This window comes from Cajanus cajan, chromosome 10 (assembly GCF_000230855.2).
Source record: "Cajanus cajan strain Asha chromosome 10, NIPB_CcT2T_4, whole genome shotgun sequence".
In the NCBI taxonomy this organism is placed as follows: Eukaryota; Viridiplantae; Streptophyta; class Magnoliopsida; order Fabales; family Fabaceae; genus Cajanus; species Cajanus cajan.
Genome location: NC_138526.1, coordinates 3,297,467 through 3,322,179, shown reverse-complemented (window position 1 = coordinate 3,322,179; position 24,713 = coordinate 3,297,467). Strand labels below are relative to the sequence as shown.

The 24,713-nt window shown below is 33.0% G+C and overlaps 2 protein-coding genes and 1 non-coding gene across 3 annotated transcripts; 2 read left to right on the top strand and 1 right to left on the bottom strand.

Annotated features, from left to right (window-relative positions):
• Positions 1 to 7,225: 7,225 nt before the first annotated feature.
• Positions 7,226 to 7,307, bottom strand: TRNAS-GCU (transfer RNA serine (anticodon GCU)). Its single transcript has one exon. It is a non-coding gene; the product is annotated as a tRNA-Ser (tRNA).
• Positions 7,308 to 7,461: 154 nt separating this feature from the next.
• LOC109805869 (uncharacterized) lies at positions 7,462 to 10,505 on the top strand. The gene is made up of 2 exons (XM_020368129.3): positions 7,462 to 8,188; positions 10,019 to 10,505. Exon 1 carries the CDS (start codon positions 7,573 to 7,575, stop codon positions 8,185 to 8,187), a length of 615 nt encoding a protein of 204 aa, XP_020223718.1. The 5' UTR covers positions 7,462 to 7,572; the 3' UTR covers position 8,188; positions 10,019 to 10,505.
• A 2,324-nt stretch (positions 10,506 to 12,829) lies between these two features.
• Positions 12,830 to 13,654, top strand: LOC109806425 (uncharacterized). The gene has a single exon (XM_020368820.3). It carries the CDS (start codon positions 12,856 to 12,858, stop codon positions 13,207 to 13,209), a length of 354 nt encoding a protein of 117 aa, XP_020224409.2. The 5' UTR covers positions 12,830 to 12,855; the 3' UTR covers positions 13,210 to 13,654.
• Positions 13,655 to 24,713: the final 11,059 nt, after the last annotated feature.

Genomic DNA, 24,713 nt, shown 5'->3' with positions numbered 1-24,713 from the left:
CATAAGGCATCACATGCAATTATGCATCATACATCATACATGGTCTGCCTACTATCATGATCAACAATCATACATATGTCATAAGACATCACATGCAATAATGCATCATACATCATACATGGTCTACCCACCATTATGATCAACAATCATACACATGTCATATCATATTTAAACATTCATATATATCATCACTATGCATACATATGAATCACACCTCACCATATATCATATATCATACATACATGATCCAAAACTTCAACTTAACATGCATAAGCATCAATTTAAATCAATTATTTATAAACATATTCACGCGCAACGCAGTCAGCTCGCGCCTAGCCTAACACCAACCCAAGAGCTCTTAGCTCTTCCACGCCCGGCGCGCTCAACCTGCGCCCGGCCTAATCACAGTCAGAGAGTTTCAAAACTCTCATCCAACCAACAAATCCAGCCACATGCAAACAAAAAATACAATGCATAGGCTCCATACAACTCAAAATAAACTTAAATCTCACATGCATCCAACCTATGCATCAAAAATCATCAAAATTCTCCTATTTCTCAAAACCCCAAAAAAAGAGATTTTCTTCAATCCATCTATGGATTCTCAACATTCATGCTTTCTAAATTCACATGCAATCTAAACAACAAACATTATAGCTTCCCTCACCTGAAGATTGGCTCAAAATAGCCAATAACTGAGAAGAAGTAGAATTCCCTTCCAAAGCTCAACCTAGAACTTCAATCCTCCCAAAGTAAGCTTCCTAATCTGAATTTCAAGAAAAGACATAAGGCATTAGTGATCTAGAGGAGAAAAAGAATCATACAGAGAAATTCGAGAGAGAAAGGAGCTCACAAACCCAGAGTCCTTCTCTCTAAAACTTCTATCTAAAAACCTCATTTTCTCCTCAACCACAAACCCCTATTTATAGAAGTTTCGGAGTGGCCAGAACGGCCTGTTCCGAATCTGGAACGGCCCGTTCTGCACCCCCTCAACACGTACAAAAATCACATGCAGAACGACCCGTTCTGAAATTAGAATGGCCCGTTCTGTGACTCATCTAAAATGACCTGTTCTCCATCCAAAACGGCCCGTACTCCCTCCAGAACAGCCCGTTTTGGGGTTTGGAACAGCCCGTTCTCCCTCCAGAACGACCCGTTCTCAGCTACGTTTTATAGGTCAATTCAGTAGCTTGGAACGGCCCGTTCTGGGTTACTAAATCACCCATATTTTTTTTAAAAAAAACTTACTACGTTACAGCTCAGTCGGATGTCGATATGTATACCAATTCGGTCGCGATCTTGTCAGAATTGGCGACGACGCGAGTGACTTCTTGAGTTCTATGAAAGCCTCCTCACATTCAGTCGTCCAATTGAAACGATCATTCTTATTGAGACATTGAAAAAGCGGGAGCGCCTTATCAGTTGCCTTCGAAAGAAAATGCGACAAAGAAGCCATTCTTCCTGCAATTTGTTGAACCTCCTTTAATGTTGCTGGACTCCTCATATTGATGATCACTGAGCACTTTTCGGGATTTGCTTCGATGTCGCGATGAGTCAGTAAGAAACCGAGGAACTTTCCTGCTTCAACCCTGAAAGAGCATTTTTCGGGATTCAACTTTAGTTGATACTTGCCGATAGTGTCGAATAATTCTTGCAGATCGCCAAAGTGTAAATCTACGCTCATTGACTTCACCACCATGTCGTCCACGTAAGCTTCCACATTCCTACCTAGCTGATTCACTAGAACCTTGTCCATCAATCGTTGATAAGTCGCCCCCGCGCTCTTTAAACCGAAAGGCATGATCCTGTAGCAATAATTGGCCTGGTCTACTATGAAAGCGGTCTTGTCTTCATCTGCTAAGTGCATTCGGATCTGATTGTACCCCGAGTAAGCATCCATGAAACTCAACAATTCATACCCTGACGCTCCATCGACCAAGCAGTCTATGTTGGGCAACGGGTACGAGTCCTTTGGGCAGGCCTTATTCAAATCAGTGAAATCCGTACACATTCTCCATTTTCCATTACTCTTACGCACCATTACCACATTTGCCAGCTAGGTCGGGTATTGGATCTCACGGACATGACCTGCCGCCAATAGCTTTTTCGTTTCTTCCGCGATGGCTTTTCGCTTCTCCTCACCGAATTTTCTCCTCTTTTGGATCACCACCTTTGCATTTGGATCCACAACGAGTTTGTGGCACAAGAAATCAGGATTTATGCCTGGCATGTCTTTGGAATGCCATGCGAACGCCAACACGTTCTCTCTTAACACCTTGATCAATCTTTCGTCGTCTCTAGGGGCTAGAAAAGTGCCGATTTTCACGTTCTTTCCTTCCATCATAACTACCTCTTTAACATCTTCAGCGGGGGCGGGTCGGCGGTCGAAATGACTCATCCTAGAATCCAATTCGATGGAATGGACTTCTTGTTCCACTGACGTGGTATACAATGCCTCCGTGCCTTCAAACTATCCTCATAGCATTTTCGAGCGACCTCTTGATCCACTTTGAGGACTCCCACATCTCCACTCGGCAAAGGATACTTTACTTTTAAGTGTGATGTTGATACTACTGCCCCTAATTTATTTAGCGTAGGCCTTCCGACTAGGATGCTGTAAGACGACTGAGCATTCACTACCAAATACCGAATGACCACCGTTTTCATCTGGGAGCCCTGGCCAAAGGTTGTCTCCAAATCGGCATAACCCCTAGCAACAATTTGGTCTCCTGCAAAGCCTACCAGGGTTCCCACATAAGGTATAAGTCGGTCGTTAGGAATTTTCATTCCCACGAAGGCTTCCCAAAAGAGGATATCAGCCGAACTCCCCTAATCGACCAACACGCGCTTCACATTCTAACCCATTACAATCATCGATATGACGATGGGATCGTCCTCATGGGGAGATACCCCTTCATAGTTAGAATCTGAGAACTTAATTTTAGGTTGGGGAGGTCGGAAAATTTCCGATACGGACAACACAGAGCGAGTGTACCTCTTCCAGGCAGCTGAGGTGATGCCTCCTCCCGCGAATCCCCCTGCCACGGTATTGAAATCCCCATGAACAGCCTGTTGATGGACTTCCAAAGCCTTTGCTGGAAGGTCCCTGGGGGGGACCTTTCTTTGTATCTATCCCTCCTTGTACCATCTTCTGCATCCCTATGTCGCTTTTTCGATGAGCCTTCCTCATGTTTTTTCGCGATGAACTTTTTTAAATGTCCCTCCTTGATTAGACGCTCAATTTGTCTCCCTAAGACGAAATAGTTCTCAGTAGTATGCCCATGGGTTTTGTGAAATTCACACCAATCAGTTTTGAACGGACCCAATTGACGGTCTATCGCCGCCAGAAACTCAAATAATGATGGACTATTGACGTCATGGAGTATCTACCTTCTAGAAACATTGAGCGGAGTGGACTTTTCTTGCTCATTGCTTCGTGCCCACTCACCTCTTGTCCTACCATCGTAATCCGTCTGTCTATGGTTACCTTCCTTCACATTGTAACGATCCCTTCGCTTACTGATGGAATCACATTAAGGCCAAGATGACCAAGAGGTGATATTTTGAAAGAGGTAAGAGGAATAGGTTAGTTTTGAAAACCCTAAGAGGAGTGAGCCTACTTTTGGGCCTTAACTCCTACGTTTTTATTAGCATAGAATTTATTCTTATTTCCAATTTTACCCTTGTATTTTGGGTATCTTAGACAGGATTTATTTTACTTGTATTTCCCATTTTACCCTTATATTTTGGGGTATCTCAGTCATAGGATTTATTTTCTTTTGTATTTCCCATTTTACCCTTGTATTATGGGGTGCTTTAGATCATAGGTTTATTTAATTTTGGGATAAGGTATTTAATTAGGGAGACTATACGTATTTTTGGTGGTGTTTGGACCTATCTTTGGACTTAGAAAGGCTTAAGCCCAAGTGGAGGGCAAAGGTTGCATGGTCTTATCATGCACCTAGATGTAGCCTAACTAAACTCAAAGATTCCATCCTTGGCCACCAAGTTGCATCTAGGGTTAATTTGGGTTTCATTTGGTGTGCATTTGGCATTGTAAATTTCGGCCAATGCAACCCTAAATGCAACCCTAGATGCCTCTCACTCGTATAAATATCCTAGGCTATGCATCATGTAAATACTTTGAATATTGAATATAAAGAGAGCCTTTTGTACCTTTATATCTTTCTTTAGTCACCCTTGGCTAATTTGGCCACCTCCCTCCCATCTCCACCTTGAGAGAAACAACCTTAGAAGTGGCCTTCATCATCATGAAGTGAGCCAATCCTAGAGTACCATTCTCAAGCATTTCTTCAAACACCTTCTACCCAACTTCCATTTTCGTCCATTCCATCATCATCCACCCTAAAACCTTGTGCCACCTTTGAAGAACTTGATCCTTGGATAAGGCGTCCTATTCTTTATTGATCATCTCAATTTCATGCAAGTAAGGATGCCATCACTTACTCCAATCAGAATGTTCCCAGAGATGTTTGTTATCCTCCTTATTGCCAACCCCTACCTCTCGATTTTCTGCTGCCCTTTTATTTATTTGCCCTTCCTCCGTCTTTATATGACTCAAGGCGAAAGCTCTTACTTCTGACATCGTTTGGAAATTTGCTCTTTCCAGTGCGATGTCGAAATCACCAGACCTTAGTCCCTTTTGAAAGGTTATGACCGCCATCTTCTCGTCCAAGGATGTTATCCTCAAAACCACTTCATTAAACCTTTCCAAAAAGTCCTTCAACGGCTCCTGACGTTGCTGCTTAAGATCGAACAAATATGACGTGATTGGTGGTTTCCTCTTAGTTGCCGCAAATTGTGCCATGAAAAGCCGACTGAAAATATCAAAGTCGGTGATTGATCGGTCAGGAAGACTGCTAAACCAATCTAGAGCCGCCTTTTTGAGAGTTCCAATGAACAGTTTGTAGCGGATTTCCATACTCCCTCCGCAAATCAACATTTGAGCACGAAAATCAGTCAAGTGTTGACTAGGATCCTGGGTTCCATCAAAAGGTTCCACCTGGGGGACCCGGTGGTCCCTCGAGATGGTCTCGACCTCTATAGCCTTCGAGAAAGGTCGAAAGTCCCTTGGGACTTCCGTCATCACATCTTCCTCCGCCGTTCTGATATTAGTTGCCATCATGGCCTACATCTCATCGGCTCGTCATCTGATTTTCTCGTTCTCTCACTAAATGGCCTCCTCCCTTTCTCTAGATCGCGCATTTTCCTCTCTTAAGTCTTTGATCATTGCCATCATCTCCTCCATTGTAGGGTGTTGTGGGTCATGGTTTGGTGCGCCGCCTCTCGCCATTTTACGTAGCTTTTTGTTCTTCAAGTTCCTTGTATTTCTTGGGGTGTAGGAAAAGTTTCATCGTAGCCCCACGGTGGGCGCCAAAATGTTCCGGCCAAGGGGGCGTCTAGGGTTCTTTTCCTAGGTCAAAACCTCCAAAGCCAGAGCATTCAAGAGTGTAATCTGTCCCCTAAGTACTAGGGTTTTAGGTCTTATACTTTCTTGTTCATGGGCCTCATGGGTCCCGTGAACGCGGAGATTTTCATGACCATTTTTATTTGAAAGATATTTGGTAACTAAAGGTGGGATTTTGTCCTTGATATTGGATCAGGGTCTATGCGGGAAGGTTGGATCGGATTCTGACCAAGATAACGCACCTGTGCAAAAGGTCTGATCGAATTTTGACCGAGTTCACCCATGTAAAGGGGTCATATCAGATTCTGACCGAGTGGACCCATGTAGAGAGGTCAGATCGGATTTTGACAGAATGAACCCATGTAAAGAGGTCAGATCGGATTCTAACCAAGTGGACCCATATAGACGGATCAGATCGAATCCTAACCGGGACGGTACAATTTTCTATTTATATTTTTATCGATAAAGAAACAAATTTCATAGTTTAAAGAGAAACTTAAATTGAAATGAGAGAAGCTTTCTTAAAAGTTAAAACTTTTGGATGAAGATATCTATTTTTCTCTTGCATCCCAAAACCACAAGGAAACAACGTGTTTAGTCTTTTTGTTAAAATAAAACGCAGTATGTGGTGATTAAAGAAGCAATTAGTTAGTACTATTCATTTTGCGTATTTAAGAATTTTTACTAAGTGATTGAAACCTTTGATGTGTGACTAAAATCATTAATTTTAAAGAAAACGCAACTTGTCCTAAAGTGACTGTATTAATATTTTCTTACCGAAAGTATTAGGAACTGTATTATTTTAAAGTGGAAATTTAAATAAAATGACTCGGGATAGAGTCTCCATGCTTTCGGTCATTAGTTTAATTCATCAAATAAATTAATCAACACATTCTATCTGTTTACACCACAGCACTTGTGCAAGCCTCTAAAACAAAACATAATAATATATACACTGAGTTTATTTAATGAAATTACAAATCAATTTAGAAGAGAAGTACAAATTGATTAATTAAATGACCAGAAGCTGAATCTTTCCACCATGGGTCATTCTTTTCAAAATTAGTCATAAAAAAAAAAAAATCAAAACATCAACAACCCTTTGCAGCCATTATCTAACATTTTTTTTCCCTTCTAAAATGACATACCCAATATAAAAGCTTAATAAACATATATTATCACTTTACATTTTTTTTACAATATTAATTAATAAAAATATTATTTTAAATAACTTTTATGATCATTTCTATTCAAATAAGTTACGATTATATAAACTAATATTATTGAGACATTTTGTACCTTTATATATATTAAAAATGAACTTAATTTAATACACGTATTGAGTAATAATATAAAAAGAGTTGACTAGATTTAAATTATTGTATTTATACATTAAGGGTAATTTTATTTAAAGAAAAATTGTGTTAGAACGATAAACAAGGTATTAATAAATAAATAAGTAAAAGTTATAATTACGAAGGAATAAATATGTCCTTAAAAAGGTGAAAATAAAAAATAATATTTTTATTTTTATTTTTTTATATAGATTATTGATTAAAGATGAGTGAAAATAGATATTTGGTGTCTCACTATTTTTTTAAAAAAAATAAAAGTAAATAAAAATAAGTTAGTTGATTTCCAGTGAGAGAAGAAGTGTAATGTGAAGGATTAAAAATATTTTTTTTTTATAATAATTAGAGGGTATAATATTATAATAAAAAGTAAAGACAAAAAATATTATGAAGAGAAATATTTGTTTTATATATAGTAATTATTATTAAATTAAAAAATTTACGTCGTCGCCTGAGAGATTCGAACTCTCGCGGGGAAACCCCATGTACTTAGCAGGCACACGCCTTAACCACTCGGCCAAAGCGACGGTGGTATCACTCTTACACATTAGTGAAAATATAGAAAAATAAGAAAGAAAAAGACATTATAGTTAAAACGTTGCGTTGCAGAAGGTAGCAAATGATAGGAAACAAAAAAAGGAAAAAAAGCGATAGAGAAACGAACCATCGAGGTCGGTGCGGGCCCCACCTTCCTTCCCCTCTCTTAATCCCCATTTCACCCACCCAAACCCAACCCTCATTTCATTATTCATTTCTCTTCCGCCAGCAGCAGCAGCAGCAGCAGCAGCAGCGATGGCGGAAGCAAAAACGTACTGGTGCCACGAATGCGACATGAGCGTGTCCCTAACGCTCCCTCCGTCCCCTCTCCTCTGCCCCCACTGCCACACCCACTTCCTGGAACTCATGGACTCCCCCCTCTCCCTAAACGACGCGGAATCCCCCCTCTTCGACGTCGTTTTCCAGGACGCCCTCTTACTCCTCTCCCCCAAGCCCCTCCCGTCAAAGCCCCCTCCCATTCCCTCCATCTCCGTCACGGCCTCCCTCCTCTCGGAGCTGGACCCAAACGGCGTCGTCCTCTGCGCCGTTTGCAAGGAGCCAATGGGGCTCGAGGCGGAGGCGAAGCAGCTCCCCTGCAAGCACCTGTACCACGCCGACTGCATCACGCCCTGGCTCCGCCTCCACGCCTCCTGCCCCCTCTGCAGGTTCCGCCTCCACGAAGACCACCAACCGCTTCAGGATCACGATCACGATGAGGATAACGCCGTCGTCACGGAGATCCGGAGGGACCTCATTGCGCGCCTCACCGACCTCACGGAGGACGACTTCTTCGGCCTCAGGACCACTCTCAGCCACATTGCCTCGCGCCACGCGCTCATCCAAGGCGACGACCCTCGCGCCGCCCTATAAGGTGCTCTCTCCTTCTATTCTCTTTCCAATTCCTCAGAGGTTGGAGTTTTGGATGCAGGATGAGGTCAATTATGACCCTCGACTTTTCTTTTCGTTTCGTTTGCTTAATTTTCTGTCTGCAGTGTGATCTCTCCTAATTGATTTTCTGGCTTGGATCTTTGAATTTCAATGTTTAAATTCTGCATTTTGATCGAGGAAGGAGAACTTTAAGATAACTTTGGGGTTGTTGCATAATGAAACGACTTTGCTTGTACTTGAGCCTATTTGGATATTTGGATACAAGTTATAAACGCATTTGAGAGTTTCTTTGCTCAAAATGAAGAGTATTTTCTCCTAGAGAAGCTCTGATAACTCTTTATAAACACTTGTCCAAATAAGTTCTAATCTCCAACTTCGTCAAAAAAACTTGGCTGACTAAAAGTTTGGTTGGATATAAGCTTATAAATGTTTTCGAGAGCATCTTTACCGGAAAATATTCTTTATTTTCAGTAGACAAGTTCTTAAAAATGTCCATAACTTGTATACAAAGAGACTCCGAATGTAATAGGGTCTTTCCTTCCTACCACGATGTTTTCATCAACAAGATCGAAATTCGAGACCTTGTTTAAGGAGGTTGAATCTAGTTTCACCCGGACTTGTTGGTTTATAAGTTTGATGCTTATTATTAATATTCGCATTTGAGAGTTTCTTTGCTGAAAATAAAGAGTATTAAGCTCTGTAAAGTGTTTATAAACTTGAATCCAAAAATGCTTTAATCTCCAACTTCTTCGTCAAAAAAACTTGGCTAACTAAAAGTTCGGTTCGGATATAAGCTTATAAATGTTTTTGAGAGCATCTTTACCGGAAAATATTCTTTATTTTCAGAAGAGAAGTTCTTAAAAATGTCCATAACTTGTATTCAAACAGATTCTGAATGTAATAGGGTCTTTCCTTCCTACCACGATGTTTTCATCAACAAGATCGAAATTCAAGACCTTGTTTAAGGAGGTTGAATCTAGTTTCACCCGGACTTGTTGGTTTATAAGTTTGATGCTTATTATTAATATTCAAGCTGTTTTTCTGTCTTTCTTTATTGTTTTTTCCTATTGGGTTGGGGGGTTTGAGTTAGGAGGCCATAACCGATTGTATGAGATGTGTTGTTTATGCACTAGGGTGTGTTTGGAACTTTGGGTGAGTAGTTTAATTAAGAGCTTAATGAATGAGTGTTTATCATGAAAGTACTTATATATAAGTTGTTTTTATAGTTGAAGTATATGGCTCAATTTGAAGAAACTTCTTAATAAACATTCATTAGAGATGAAAAAAAATGAAGATAAAATGCATTGAGCAAACTTGTGCACCTTAGCTATTGGAGAAGTTAAATGCATAATTTCTATAAAAGTTAAACAAGAAGTTCAATTTGATTTACTTTCTTATTTTCTTTTCTAGAAGTACTTGTACAAAAGTTTGTCCAAATAGAACCTTAATATGATTAAACTGTTCATATGCTATCTTGGAAAGCTTGTTGAAATAAGTTAATAACAGCATACCGGAAAATCTTAAAGTTATTTTTATAAACTCTTCCAAATGCTTACACAAATGCTTATATTTTAAGATAAGTTTGAATGAACTATTAACAAGTTTTTTCATGCGCACTAAGTATGTGTTTTTCAACTATGACAAATGCTATTTGGTTCAACAACTGTAACCATTTTCTATTTGCTGCAGGATAGTCAGTACTAATAATTCATTGGGGATAATAAGCCTACTCTGCCGTTATTAGCCATCTATTTCTATTTCGTAAGAATCTCAATTTATGAACTAATGGTGGTGTTCTGATATGTGATTGCAGGTATATAGTGTACTAAAACAATGTTGAAGTTGTATCACCATAGATCGTCTTATCAAGTGTAAATCTGCACCGACGATTATGCTGCTTCTGTTCTTTCCCTCCTTTTTTGGGGAACTCCAACTAGGTAGTTGTAGTGATATAGCCAAAAATACAATAAATTGAGGGAAAGCACGAGTTGCATTTCCCTTCTCATTTTCCACTCTATGTTTCTCCTTGGAACTGGATTTCCTTAGCTCAAATTCCCTTCCATTTTAGGCAATAAAGTCTTCTGTAAAATTTAGCTTTCTGTTATGCTGTGTATGAGTTGCTAAAGTGGATCCTTTCCACTGAATGATATTTTTCACCATTTTTTATTCTGGCTTTACAGTTATGTTGTTATTTCCCGCCAATGTTGTTCTAGTTACATACGAGATTGTTGAGGGATTGAATCATCTGAGTGTGGCTGTGTACCATGGAAGAGCCTTAAAATGCATGTGTTTTGTTGTGATGTGAGCTGTGTTCTTAATTCTGATCTCTACTTAAGGAATAAATGCAGCTGGTTAATTATATAATCACTTATTAACTAAACCTCAACTGTTATCCCAAATGATTGTGATTGACTTTGATTTTTTTTTTCTTCTCGGGTAACCGTAAATATCGCAAATCAAATGAGCAGTTTTTTTTTTGTTTTTTTTTTATTTTTAAAAACAGTCTTTAATGTTACTTTTTCCAATCAGTGTAAGGAGAAAATGCACAACGGACATATTTTGATTAATTTTCCATAAATATTTATAGAAAAAGAAAATAAAAAGAAAAAATAAAGTAAATTTTCTAAAAATTAAATTAGTTTATGTATAAATTAATTTGCCAAGTAATTTTATATTAGTTTTATCAAAAGTTTATTTTAATATATTAAAATAATTAGTTTTATTTTATAGAGAAATTTATTTTAATCTTGCAAGTGTTTTTGAAGAGATTTATTATATTTTTTCTTATTCTCCTTTTGTAGAAATATTTGTAAAGAAATTTGTCCAAACATATTCAATATCCTTAATATTCTAACCCTATTGGCCTTGACCTCACACGTATGTGACGCGATTAGGTAAGATTTATCTGTATTTTGGACTCGAGATTTATTTGAACTTAATTGTTTGCTATCATTACTTGATTATATACAAAATGAGATAAGATTGGGTTAATTTGGTTTTTTGGTATAATGATATTATGCAACAAATGGTTAAGGTATATCTGATATAAATATTCACAGATAAATAATATAAATATAATATTATATTATACAAATTATTATCATGTATTAAATTAGAAAGTTGTATTATTAACATATATTTGCTGAAGAACATATCTTTTGAATTGAACATAGGACATTAAATTGAATAGGGACAGTACAGTAACAGTACGAACTATAATTTATATCATCTTTAATATTAAAATTTATGAGGCATTAATAGCTTAACCAGGAAAGGTACTTGTTTAGGTCGGCAAGGCATTGATGAGTTGCATTTTCTGAACAACCTTTGGGCCATGATCCATGTCCCACACATATGACATATCATAACTCTCAAGAACCATTTGCAATCACCAAAAACGATTCATCAGGGATCACATCTCTTCAAAGGGATCCCAACATGATCATCACAAGACACGTACAAGGTTTGGATCTTGTTCTTTGAAACGCAATCAGGTGGCTCTCGTGTGGTGCAAGTCAAGCTACTTCCCTTCAATCAACACTTGATTCTTAACAATCTATCTATCCATCCACATTTTCTTTTATTAAAAATACACCCCTTCATGCAAACATTTACTTAACATGTATTTCGTCTCTTGCTATTTCTAATAGATTCAAAAACTTAAATTCATGTTATATAGTAATTGATTGATACTATCAACACTTATTAATAGTCCTACACTATCTAATAAACTTTCATTTACGCGTTTACCATAAAATCACGCCATTAGACCCATATGACGCAGAAGCAAGCTACTTGTTACTTCTAAACATAGAGTGTTGATTGGTGTTACATAATTGGTTCCAAACACGCAAAATAATAGCTTATATCGAATGTATTGAACCAAACTCCAAGCATAGCATTAGCACAGTGACAGAAAAGGCAAAAGAAACAGAAATAAAAAATAAATAAATAACAGAAAGCAAGCGAAAGGGACGGAAAAAAACAAAACAAAAAAAGTGGATTAGTAACATTAACATGTGACAAGTACCAGACAATGGGGAGAATATTTCTCATTAATTTTTTCTTTCTTACTTTTTTTCAAAAAATAAAAGTATAAAATAAGATAGCAGTTTGCAGAAATAAATTTAAATTAATGAAAGAATAACACCACATGATGTCCCACGAGGGCACGTGTCGAAAATCAAAAATCTCTGTTGTCACCACCCGATGGCTAAGCAAGGTAAGAAGAAATTTCGTTTGCGTAGAAGACAAACTAATTAAATAATTAAACTAAGCAAGGAGGCTAAAGAAGATATAGCTGATGAATCATCACCATGCACCTTCCATTAAGAGTCCCTAAATTGACCAATGCAAATTTATATTTCCTCAAGAATCTTCCACCAACTTAATTATTATCCTAATGGGTCAACATGCAATCCTCGTTCATTGGCTTATCCCTTGAAATATTGCTACTTTAATACCCATACACTCTTAACACGTATTCACACACGTTTCTTTCTGGATAACAACGAAAATTCCACCTCAACCCCTACATTTCCAACGTGAAATAATACTAGGTCAAAACCGCAAGCTATTTCATACTTTACTTTTCCAATGGTTGGTCCAACATGTCCTTTAACGCGTACACAACTATAAAAGGACGTGTGCATGCCACTTCTCTCATCAATTCATTCACTTCGTTCATCAAACAATCAAATCAACAAATTATTCATACAAGGGTGTTACGTTATTTGTATTAGCACAAGACTTGTGAAGATGGAAAGCAGCTTAGGAGACATGTTGATTAAGGTTGGGGTGTTCATACTAGTTCAAGCCTTGGTGTACCTTATTCTTTCCAATTCATCAAACATCTTCTCCAAGAACATCAAGAGATCCAACAGCTTCAGGCCTGCACGATCAGTGAGCATTCGCAGGATGCTGGCTTTGATCTCTGATTTTCCCCCCGAAGGGGAACCCTCTCCTTCTCCAAAGGGTCCTAAATCACCATCCCTTCAAAGTTAAGTCATCAACTATCTTTAAGGTTTTAAATTGTGGTCTCAACCATAAACTAAAAACAATTTTAGTTTATGGAGTGGTCAGATCAAAGCTCAAAATCTTCCAATCGTGTTATTGCAACCACAATTTAAAATCTTGACCCGATTCAAGTCGCTTGTAAATGATTTCCCTCTTTCTTGGTGTAGAGGCTTTGGTATTGCAAAATTAGTTAAACAATCCAAGATTATTGGTTTGTGGTATTGAATTCTTTTGTTAATTCTTTATTTTATTTTTATCAATAGTATTTTAATGTGTAGAGGCTGTGGTATTGCAAAATTAGTGAACAATTTAATGTTATTGATTTATATAGGCATTGAATTCTTTTGTTCATTTATTTATTTTTATCCCGAATATTGTAATATATATGTTTAAGAGTGGAATGTTGAGATTCATTAATTTACTTTTTTTATTATCAGTGACATTAATTTACTTTACCTCTACTTTTGTAAATCGAGGACCAAGTTTAGTTGAGAACTCAATGATTGACGTATATACTTGCTTGTTAGAATATGCAATTACAATTAATATTTGAAAGTAAAAAAGACGTAATTTTCTTTTAATACATATAACAAAGTATCTGCGGATATGTTTGATTAATTTTGGATTTTGGACTTGCATATGTACCTTGAGTTAACAGATTCAAGTTCAATACCATTAATTAATTAATTTGTTATTATACTTTTTTATAGGGCTTTCACTTTTCAGTCTTATATAGAGTCGTTGTTAATTTATGAAAGGGGTATAATTAATTGCAGAAGAAAATAAATAATATTAAGGTGAATACAATGCGTACTCAACCCTAACAAATTAATTAATTAATAGTGAACAAGAACAGAACTCAGAATCTATATACACATTTAACCAAACGTTAGTGTAAATTGAGAGTGAACATATGTGAAATGAAGAACTTCAGATATTTTGCTGTGCATTAAAGGAAAAAACCTTTTATATTCATTACATTCTGTTTTTCAATCAAATAATGACATGTAAATGTTTATTCAATAACTTTTTGTCTCATTTATTTAATGGATATTATTAACTATTGTAATATAACTAATCTTTTATTTTAGTAGTTATAATTTTTAAGACATATATATGTTATAAGATATGAAAGGTGAACTTGATATTTTCAAGATCAATTCTCATCAGTATTAAAATATTGTTTAATTAGTGAAAATTCTAGGATACATAGAGTTGATATGATATTTCTAAAATAACTCTTTATTAAAAAATGCTATGTATTCATTCGTTTTATTTTGTATAATCCCTTTGAAGGGTTTTCGTACAAGTATGGTCATAAAACAAATCTTTCGGCACTGTTTCAAACTAAAAGTTCTCCCAATAATTACCTTATCCAAAATTTAAAAGCAATGATAGATTTATTCGGTTATTTCAGATTGAGACGTACAAGATATGAAAAGATGATTCCATTTTGAACTAAAAGGAAAAGCTTATCATCATTCTATTTTGAGCCACACTTTCAAGAGACACCAACGCGTTTATTCTCTTATACCAAATTAATTTCACAAATTATGAGTATAGGTTAGTTTTGTCTTCCAATTTTCTTCTTATTTACTCTTTCTTAGTCATAACATGACACGAGATGATGACATAACATATGACAATGAAACTTGTTAATGTGATGAAGGCAGTCCGAGTTATTTGGATGTGTAAATAAGAGAGGTTTCAACTCTCTCTCTCTCTCTTTTCTTTTTAAAAATATAATTGAATTATAATTTTATATTATATTAAAATAAATTTAAATTATTTTCATATTTAAATATTAAAATGTGATATGATTATAAATTCTTATTACTTTTATTGTTGATTTTTTTATATATTATATTCGAAAAAGGATGAAATATAATTTTGGTCAAATAAATTTTTTTAAAGTTTAGTTTTAGTCTCTCAAAAAAATATTTATCTTATTGTGGTCCTTCTAATTTGGTAATGTACCACTTTTACTATTCAAAATTATTTATATAACACTTTATAATAAACGATAAAATAAAAATAAACTGAATGAAAAATATAGTATACTTTTTTGAGATTTGTTAACATTGATTTCTTTAATGTAATAAAATATGTCATTTTTAATTAAAAATTTAATACATCATTTGAAATCTAATCATTTTAGGAATCTTTAATTAGACCCTAAACTAAAAAAATTGTAATTGAATCTTTCAACTTTTTATATCTTTGTAATTTAGGTTAGAAATTTATTTTAAAAAATTATAATTATACTTGTTATATCAAACATACATAACCACATCATATTACTATTTCATTTATCATCATCCTTGTGTAGCATGTTTTAATCTACTAGTAAAAATTATTATAATATCTTTAATTATAAGAATTATGAATGAAATAGTAGGATATTTTAAGTAGAGATTGAAACATAATACACATGAATGATGATATAAAATAATAATATAACATATTTATTCAAATACATAGATATAAGGAATATTTTGTTAAATTTCACAAATAATAAAAAAATCTCTAACCTCACAAACTAAATTATAAAAATATAAAAAGACGAAAGATTCAATTACAATTTTTTAATTTAAGAACCTAAATAAAATTTTTCAAAAAAGTTTAGGGATTTAAGTAAATCACAATATCTTATATATTTTTATGTTATAAAAGTTTATATTTAATATATATATATATATATATATATATAAGTTCATATTTATCGTTTTATCTAAAGCTCATAAAATGTCATGATTCATTCTGAATGTGATGCTTACATATATAGTAGTAATGATGATAAACATTAAAATAACACGCAAAAATGAAAAAGGAGTTAATAAAGTTGAAAGTGGAGGATAAACTACACCCTTAAACTCTAGCCTAAAACACTAATTAAAATTATTAGGTTAATATTTTATTTAGAATATAAATAAAAATTATATTACACATAACTTAAAGGAGGGACAAAAATAAAAAATAATAAGAGACATATTTAAATGTTCGAATAATATTTTAATCAAAAACAACAAGGTTATGAGATATTTTATTTTTTATCCATAGAAATTACAATGAAAAATTTAAATGAGTTATTTAAAAATGTAGGATTTCTATTAAAATAAATAAATTACAAGGGCTTATAAAATTATGAAAACTTTTTTTTTATAGAAAAATTATGAAGATCATTTTATAAAATTACCGAGACCTAGAGAGTAATTTAATCTAAATTTAATAAATTAAACTATGATTCTTATGTCTTTATAATACTATTATATTTTTTGTTCAAATATTTTAGAAATTGATCCAATGTTAATATAAAGCTTGAAGAACATTTAAAATCAGAATAAAAACCTCAAGAGTGTTTTATTTTAGTTTTGGTGCATGAGAGAATATATATATATATATATATATATATATATATATATATATATATATAAAACTAGGATAAACATTAGGGTAAATTAAAAAAAAAAAATTTATGATAAAGACAAACAAAGTGATGTAGTGAAAATTTTTTAAATATAACAAAACTTTTTATGTTAGGTGTTGTTTTACCTAACATAGAAACACTTTTATGTTAGGTGAATCAATATCTATTATAAAATGTGTTGTGTCACTATGTCATTTTCTATTAGGATGATAAAATGGATCAATTCGATCCATTTAGACTTGACCAGCTAAAAATGAATCGAGTTAGATTGACCTACTAGAAAAAATGGGTTGCGAATCTTAGTCCACCTTGCTTAAGGGTGAGTTAACAGGTTGACAGGTTGACTCGTAAAAAAAAGGGGAAAAAAGAAAAATAGAAAAAAAAAGTTTGTATATTTATTTTGAGTTATTCTTTCAACATATTTTTTTCCATATTTAAAGGATTTACATAAATTTGCGTACCTAAATAATAAAAAAATCTCAAATTATATATAATAAAATAAATCAAATACACAACAGATTTATTATACAATAAATCACATATTATACACAAAATAAATTTGAAATAATTTAATTAAATTTAAATTTAAAATAATAACTAAATAAAAAAGAACATTAAAAAAAAGAGCTAGCGAGTCAGCCTATCCTGGTCTGCCATTTGGCTTGCACAGGCTAGCGAGCTAGGCAAGGCAAGCCAGGCGGACTGCTGGGTCAAAATATCTAGCTTGGCTTACCAATTTTTTATGGGCCAATAAGTCGACCCACAGGTTGTAGTCCGTTTTGTCACCCATACTTTCTATGTCATGTGGTTTACACTTGACATTAGATTCCCATCATATAATTTTTTTTTTCTAGTGAGTATTTTACTATTTATAGTGGCTTTACCCATTTCAAATTGGATTGCCTCCAATAGAGGATACTTGAGGACTATACAAAAAAAGGGCATATAACCAACAAGAGTTTAGACCTAATAAGATTAAGAATTGATATTTAAAAACTCATAGAGTAACCAACATTCATGACATACTCAACTATGTGGATTTTATTATTTTTCACTTAAATTATTTAAATAAAAATTAAAATATTAGATAAAATATTGGAATCAATAAAGAAAATTTGGGAGAAACTAAGTGCCATTCGTATTTTTCTTTCTCTTCATCCCAACTATTATCAATAGCTCAGGAGCTGAAAAATCATCGCAACTTGTTGGTTTGAGTTCTCCTTATTTACCTTTTGTCTTTCTTCACTCTTTATCTTAACTCTTTGATTTCTTGACTTTGTTATTGTTGGTTTTCATCTTCCCTATATATATATTTTTATCCTTATTTTTCTTATATTATTCATTTGTCATTTTCTTTTTCCTTTGATGATATATGTGATTTATTGCATTTTGGTTGTGATTCACCATGTTTTTTTCCCTACATTAGCACCCAAATTTCAAATTGGAACATTAGTTTCACATAACCAAGTAACAATATTATTTTTCGCCTACAATACTCTAATCAATTCAAGTACCAAACATTTCCTTATTCACCTTGCCCATCAAATGATTGATAAAATTCCTTACTAGACATAACCTTTTGGAATCCCTTATAGTTTCTTATTCTAGTAAGGATGAGTGTAGTCCTTCATAGACTTTCTAAGAAAGTTAGAGAGCTTGATTTGGGCCTTAATAGGTTATTGTTGTCTTGTGTTGCTTCGATTACTCCTCACACAAGAGTTATGCTTTTTTTTTCTCATTAAAGTCAATATTTTTAGAGACTTATCAAACCATGAGAAATAGGAATATCTTGTGTGAGAGAGTAAATCCATTATTACCCTCCTCCAAAACCATATTACTAGATTGTACATTTTTTTTAATATGTAGTCTAACAAATGTTAATGGTAAATAATATTATATGTGTACATTTGAAGTGTATATATAAAATAAACCAAATAATATATAGATGGTAGCATCAAATTTAGGTAAACTTTCATTTTATTTGACAATTATATAATTAACTAGTAGCTATTAGACTTTATTGGCAAATAATATTGATGACTCAATGTTGACTAATCTAAACTTTTTGGCTTATAAGGCAGGTTGATCCATGTAACGTATTAAATAATGTGAGACATATTTTTAAATATATTTTACAATAAAAATGGTCAAGGCATAATTAAAAGATGTCATGACATCATAAGTTACTAGATTCAATCCTTTAGTGTATACAAATTTTTTAACTAGGTGTTACTTTCTTGGAATAATTAATGTTTAATGTGTGAGTAAAATAATATTCTTAGATTTTTGTTTATTAATCACTTTTACCAGCAATTATCCAACTAGCTGAATTATTAACCATTCACTTCATATAAATCACTCCCAAATTACAAGAAATTTTATATGCAATGATATACAAAAAGTGACATTATTAATACAATATATGTAGGTATAAATCTATTTGATCTATAATAAAACATAATTTTAGTGTTGATTTTGAATGAGATTCAACAACATGTATTTTGTGTCACTATAACTTATACTTACACATTTTAACAATAAAAATACCAACATATATTGTATCTATAGTGTAGGTAAAAATAATTTTTAGTAGCAAACATTGTTTTACTATATGACAATATTTTTGTAGTGATCACTAAGATAGTTAATCCATTGAAGACACCGGCCATATTTAACATTCTCCTCATTCAATACTCTAATTTGTGTTTCACCTTTAAATTTAGCATTGCTCTATTAACCCTTAACTCAAATCTCTTTACCAAAGATAATCTCATCAAGTAAAATATAAAAAAAAATCCAAAAATAAGAAACTCAACTTCCATCTCATTCACAACCAAACTAAATAGAGTCATTCATACAAAATTAACAATGCAACAAAACTCATATTGAAAAAGAAAAAGAGAACAAGTTCACATTACAATAGATTCTCAACATTTCAAGTGAAGTTTTTCTTTGGTTGCACGTGAAGTTTTCCTTTTTTGTGCCCCTACTTCGTTCTTACCCTTTTCTCTTTAACAAACTTCATTTTTTCCTTCCAATCTACTTTTTATGTTTCTTTTCCCTCCTACTTGTTTCTCAACCAAAATTACTATCTTTTTCTTCCCTTATGCTTTATTTTTGTTTCCTTCCCATTACTTAATTTTATATTTTAATGAAAATTTACGCAAAAGTCAATTATTGGCTCAAGAAAGCAAAAAGATTTTAAAATGCGTTTATTAGGTCCTTGTTTTCAGAGGTTCTCATCGATCATTATTGAACATCTTATTTTGTTGAATTGTTGGTTTATATGGGTTGGTGTGAAAATTATGAACCAAACTTGTTTACATGAAAATATTTTTGACATTTTTTTAAGCCATTTCAAAAGTGAAAAAAAAATGTGTTATTTATACAATAATCCATACAATAATGTATACAACAACATTTTCTATCTTTTTTGTTATATCATTTATTATATCGCATATTTCTCTCCTTTTTTTCTTAGTTGTAAAAATTGTTGTCGATTCATTATGCAAATATCATTTCTAAATATGTTCATCTTATGTTAGCTTTTCAACTATTTTGGCTGAGGGTGAGTATTATCCAACCCATCTTACTAACTCGACCTGCCTAGTCTATGATTGATTTTAACATGTTAGATTTTGAAATTAAAATCTTATGCATTTTGAGAAAGTGTTCATGTTATGTTTCAAGTTGTCTCAACATGATTTGGTGTCTTATATTATCTTAAAAAATAAGTTATTTGAGCAATTTTATATTAATAATAAAATCCTTTTTATTTAAAAAGACAATATTTTATATAGCATGATATTATATTTATAATAATATTATTTATTTTAAAACATATATTGTAAAATATACCTTAATAAAAAAACTGTTTCTTTTTATTTTATGATTGATATACTATTAAACCAACATGTCATTGGTCCAAGTAGAATTAGACTCAAATTCCTTAGGTAAAGTCTCATATTGGATTCTTGTAGAAGAAAAATTGTGATTGAGAAATGAGATCTTACTAGAGATGGCCAACTAGATTCTTCAACAAATATTAGTCATTAGTTTATAGATAGTTTACATCTATAACATGATTATCAATAAAAGGTTGAATAAAATCAATTTTATATTCTATATATTTTAGATGTTGAAGGAGTTAATTTTTTTTATTCATCGAAATTGCATATGGTACTAAGTAATGTCGGTATAATTGGTAGTGTGACTCTTCAACAAAAAATAAATGAAGAGAAGATGTAATATCCAAGGAGTTTGTAAAACACTAACCTTTAGGTTAGATTCGCCCCAAAAAATCTTTGTATATTTAGATGCAATATGGTGCCCAACAAAGCCATTTCAATATAAAATGGAGTTCCTTGATATGGTTTGCGCACCCACAATCAAGCATACCATTAATGGAAATTTATAGAAAATAATTTCCTTTATTCTCTCTACACATAAAGAAATAAAATAAATGATTGGAATACATAGAATGAAGCTATTTTTTTTACATATATTTTTGGCATGCATCTAGGATCTATTTATAGACCATATCATGTCTTTTGTGACGAGTTTCATCCTTTGAAAGAAATACATTTCATAAATTTTGGTGAAGGGTCACATTTATTGACTAAGAGTCACATCTCATGAATTTTGGTGAAAAGTCATATCTCATGACTTTTCATGAAAGGATACAACATTTCAAAAATTTTGAAAATATCTCACAATCTATTATATTTTATAATCAATTTCATTAATATGGAAATCTCATGTTTTAAATAATAGTATCACATGATTTAAACCTTAAAAAGTCATAGGTTTCACTCATCGAGTGTATTATTAATAGTAGTTTATAAAAAATATAATTCTTTATTCTCTATACAAAAAAAGGAAAAATTAAATAATTTGAATATAGAGAATTATAGGCACCTAACTTCGTCTAGGCTACCCAAACGACCTTTGAGGGGGCAACACGTTGAACAACATTTTTATTATGATAATATCTCTCGTTACAGATCTAATTTTTACAATCCAACCATTTAAGTTAAAGATCAATGTATTGATAAGGTATCAACAAAATTTAAGCATGATCCAACGACTAACGAATTGTTTAGAGACCTGACACTACAGTTGGAAAAAGAAACACGTACTGTCCCTAAGGGCCCAATAGAGCACCTAAACGGGCCAAGATAGCTCTAAAAGGCCCAAAAAACTCAAAAACACTAATCCGGGGCACGAAACGGCCTTTCTCAAATTAGAACGGGTCATTCCAAGTGTTGGAATGGCTCGTTCCGAAATCGGAACAGCCTGTTTCCATTTTCAGAAAAATTTTATGCTGGACAATGTTTTTGTTCTGATAATATCTCTCGCTAATGACCTAATTTTGATGATCCGACCGTTGAAGTTAAAGACCAATGTATTAAGAAGATATAAGCAAAGTTTTAGCCTGATCCAACGGTTAATGAATGCGCTAGAGGCCTCGCAATACAGCTGAAAAATAAGAGTCTTTTATCAGACGTTGAAATTGAAGATCCATATATTGTGAGGATACCATAAGAAAGCCAACACGATCCGACGGTTAACGAGTTCTTTAGAGATCCTACATGGTGTCTAGAAAAAGATTGTATTTTTATAAAATTTAGTCCCACATTGAATAACTCTATTATGCTTTTGCCTCCTCGTTGGCTATATAAGAAACCCTTTGGCCAAGGGATTAGCACACCTCAAGTTGCATAACTTCCCCTTCTATATAAATCTTTGAGTGATAATGAGACTTTTGTAGAGTGAAGGACTGCCAAAACGCACCCCACACGCATTTGGAAAGATTCTCTTATAAAAGGCTTGCTTTGGAGGTTCTAAATTCTTTTCTTTTATTTATTGTTTTATTTATTTCATTTATTATTTTATTTATTATTTCATTTATTATTTTATTTTTCTTTATTTATTATTTTATTTATAATTCTTGTATGCAAATAAATAATCATGTAGATAATATGTATTTTTTGTCATGTAAATAATATTAAATAATAAAAGGGGATAAGGTATTTAAATTATTATTTATTATTATGTTAATATCATCGTAGGATACCGATTTAGGGTGTTGTAGGATGCCTAACACCTTCCCTACACGTAATTGACTCTCTAACCTAGGGATGGCAATGGGTAATAGTAAATCCGCCCCCGCCCCGCTAGATGAAAATTGTCCCCATATCCACCCCATATTCGTGCGGGTATCCATTGAGCGGGTATCCATGAATTTCTTGAATACCCACGGATATCCATGGATATCCATGGATATTTATAATTTTTTTAAAAAATTAAAAAATTATATTACAAATAATTTTAAGTCTATATTTAATGTCATTGAAATATTAAAAATAAAAATTCAATATTAATTTTGAACTTCTATTTAACGTTAATTTTGTTGAAATAATAATAAAAATGTAAGATAATCAATGACTTAAAATACATCAATCTTACAAGTAAGTTAAAGTCTCATCACAAAGCTACAATAATTCAATCTCATAATTCCAAATGAAAGTAAACAACTTAAAATACATAAATTTTATTGGTCCAATCAAAGCTAGAAAATTAATCAAATTATATCCAACATAATTCTATAACATGCTTAACACATGTTGGTAACTTCATCAACCTCACTTTTGTAAGAAAATAAGATGAGAGAATGTACTTTTAGGGTTATGTTGTACAAGAATAATTAGGATATTTAAGAAATATTATTAAACGGGTACCCGCGGGTATGGATGTCATCATACCCGCCCCCGCCCCATTTATAAACAGGTAAAAAATTATCCGTCCCCATTATCCGCGGGTACCCAATTAGCCTATCCATTTATTATCCATAGCGGATTTTACCCACAAATACCCACGGGTGCGGGTATTTTTACCATCCCTACTCTAACCCAATGTTGTCTATGAAGGTCATTATTGTAATTTCAAAATCTTTTCTTTTTTCAATATTTTGAGTAAAATATCGATGGTGACTCTTTCAAACTTTTTCAAAAACTATTTATCAGGGATTAGTCTAGTTTCTGGACATTCTCTAACAGATGAAATTTTCAAAATAGAGGTCCAAACCATCTGTGGGCAAGATCAGAATTTGTCGGGTTCCGACAAGAACCAATGTTTTGTGTTTTTATTGTATTTTTGGTATGTATCTTGGGTCTATTTATAGTCCATATCATGTCTTTTATGACAACATATAACCTTGCAAAGAAATGCATCTCATGAATTTTGGTTAAATGCACATTTGTAAACTCTTAACAAAGATTTGCATCCCATAAATCTTTGTGAAGAGCCATATCTCATGACTTTTCATGAATAGAAACATAACTTCATGAAAAGATACGATATTTCATTAATCTGGAAATATCTCACAATCTCCTATATATTCAAAATATATTTCATTAGGTACTTTTAAAAACCTTGATATGTATCTATTTTTAAGCACTTCCAATCACTCTAATAATGTACTTTTTCCATTCAACTCAAGACTTGATGTTACTGAAGTGTGAGTTGGGTTTCCATCATTGGTATTTAATTGGACAGGAGCTTAAGTCCCATCCTTGATGATGTTTTACACACCATATTCCGTGTCAATCCTTTCCTCAAAGTATATGTAGGATTGCTTTCCATTCTTATAAATATTATGTATATTAATCCATTTGTAAACAGATCATTTACATAATTACGCCTGAGTCTAATGTGTTTGGCCTTTTCATTATATAATTGGCCTTTGATAGTGTTAATTGACTATCACAATGTATGGACATTGGTTTCATTGGCTTTGGCCAATTGACATATCATAGAACAATTTTCTTAGTCTTTTTTCCTCCTTGCTACCTGCAACTAATGTTATGAATTTTCAACCATGGTGCATTTGGCAACACAAATTTGTTTCTTAGAATCCCAAGATATGACACCTCCACCAAAATTTAAGAACTACCTACTTGTTGAAGAATGACCTTTAATATGAGTTACCTAATTAACATCTATATAACCCTCAAACATCGAATGATACCTATTATAGTTCAAACTATAGTTTATTGTTCCCTTC

Bases quoted from the DNA above. Each gene is read 5' to 3' on its own strand.
- LOC109805869 (XM_020368129.3), top strand. From the start codon at position 7,573: ATGGCGGAAGCAAAAACGTACTGGTGCCACGAATGCGACATGAGCGTG.
- LOC109806425 (XM_020368820.3), top strand. From the start codon at position 12,856: ATGCCACTTCTCTCATCAATTCATTCACTTCGTTCATCAAACAATCAA.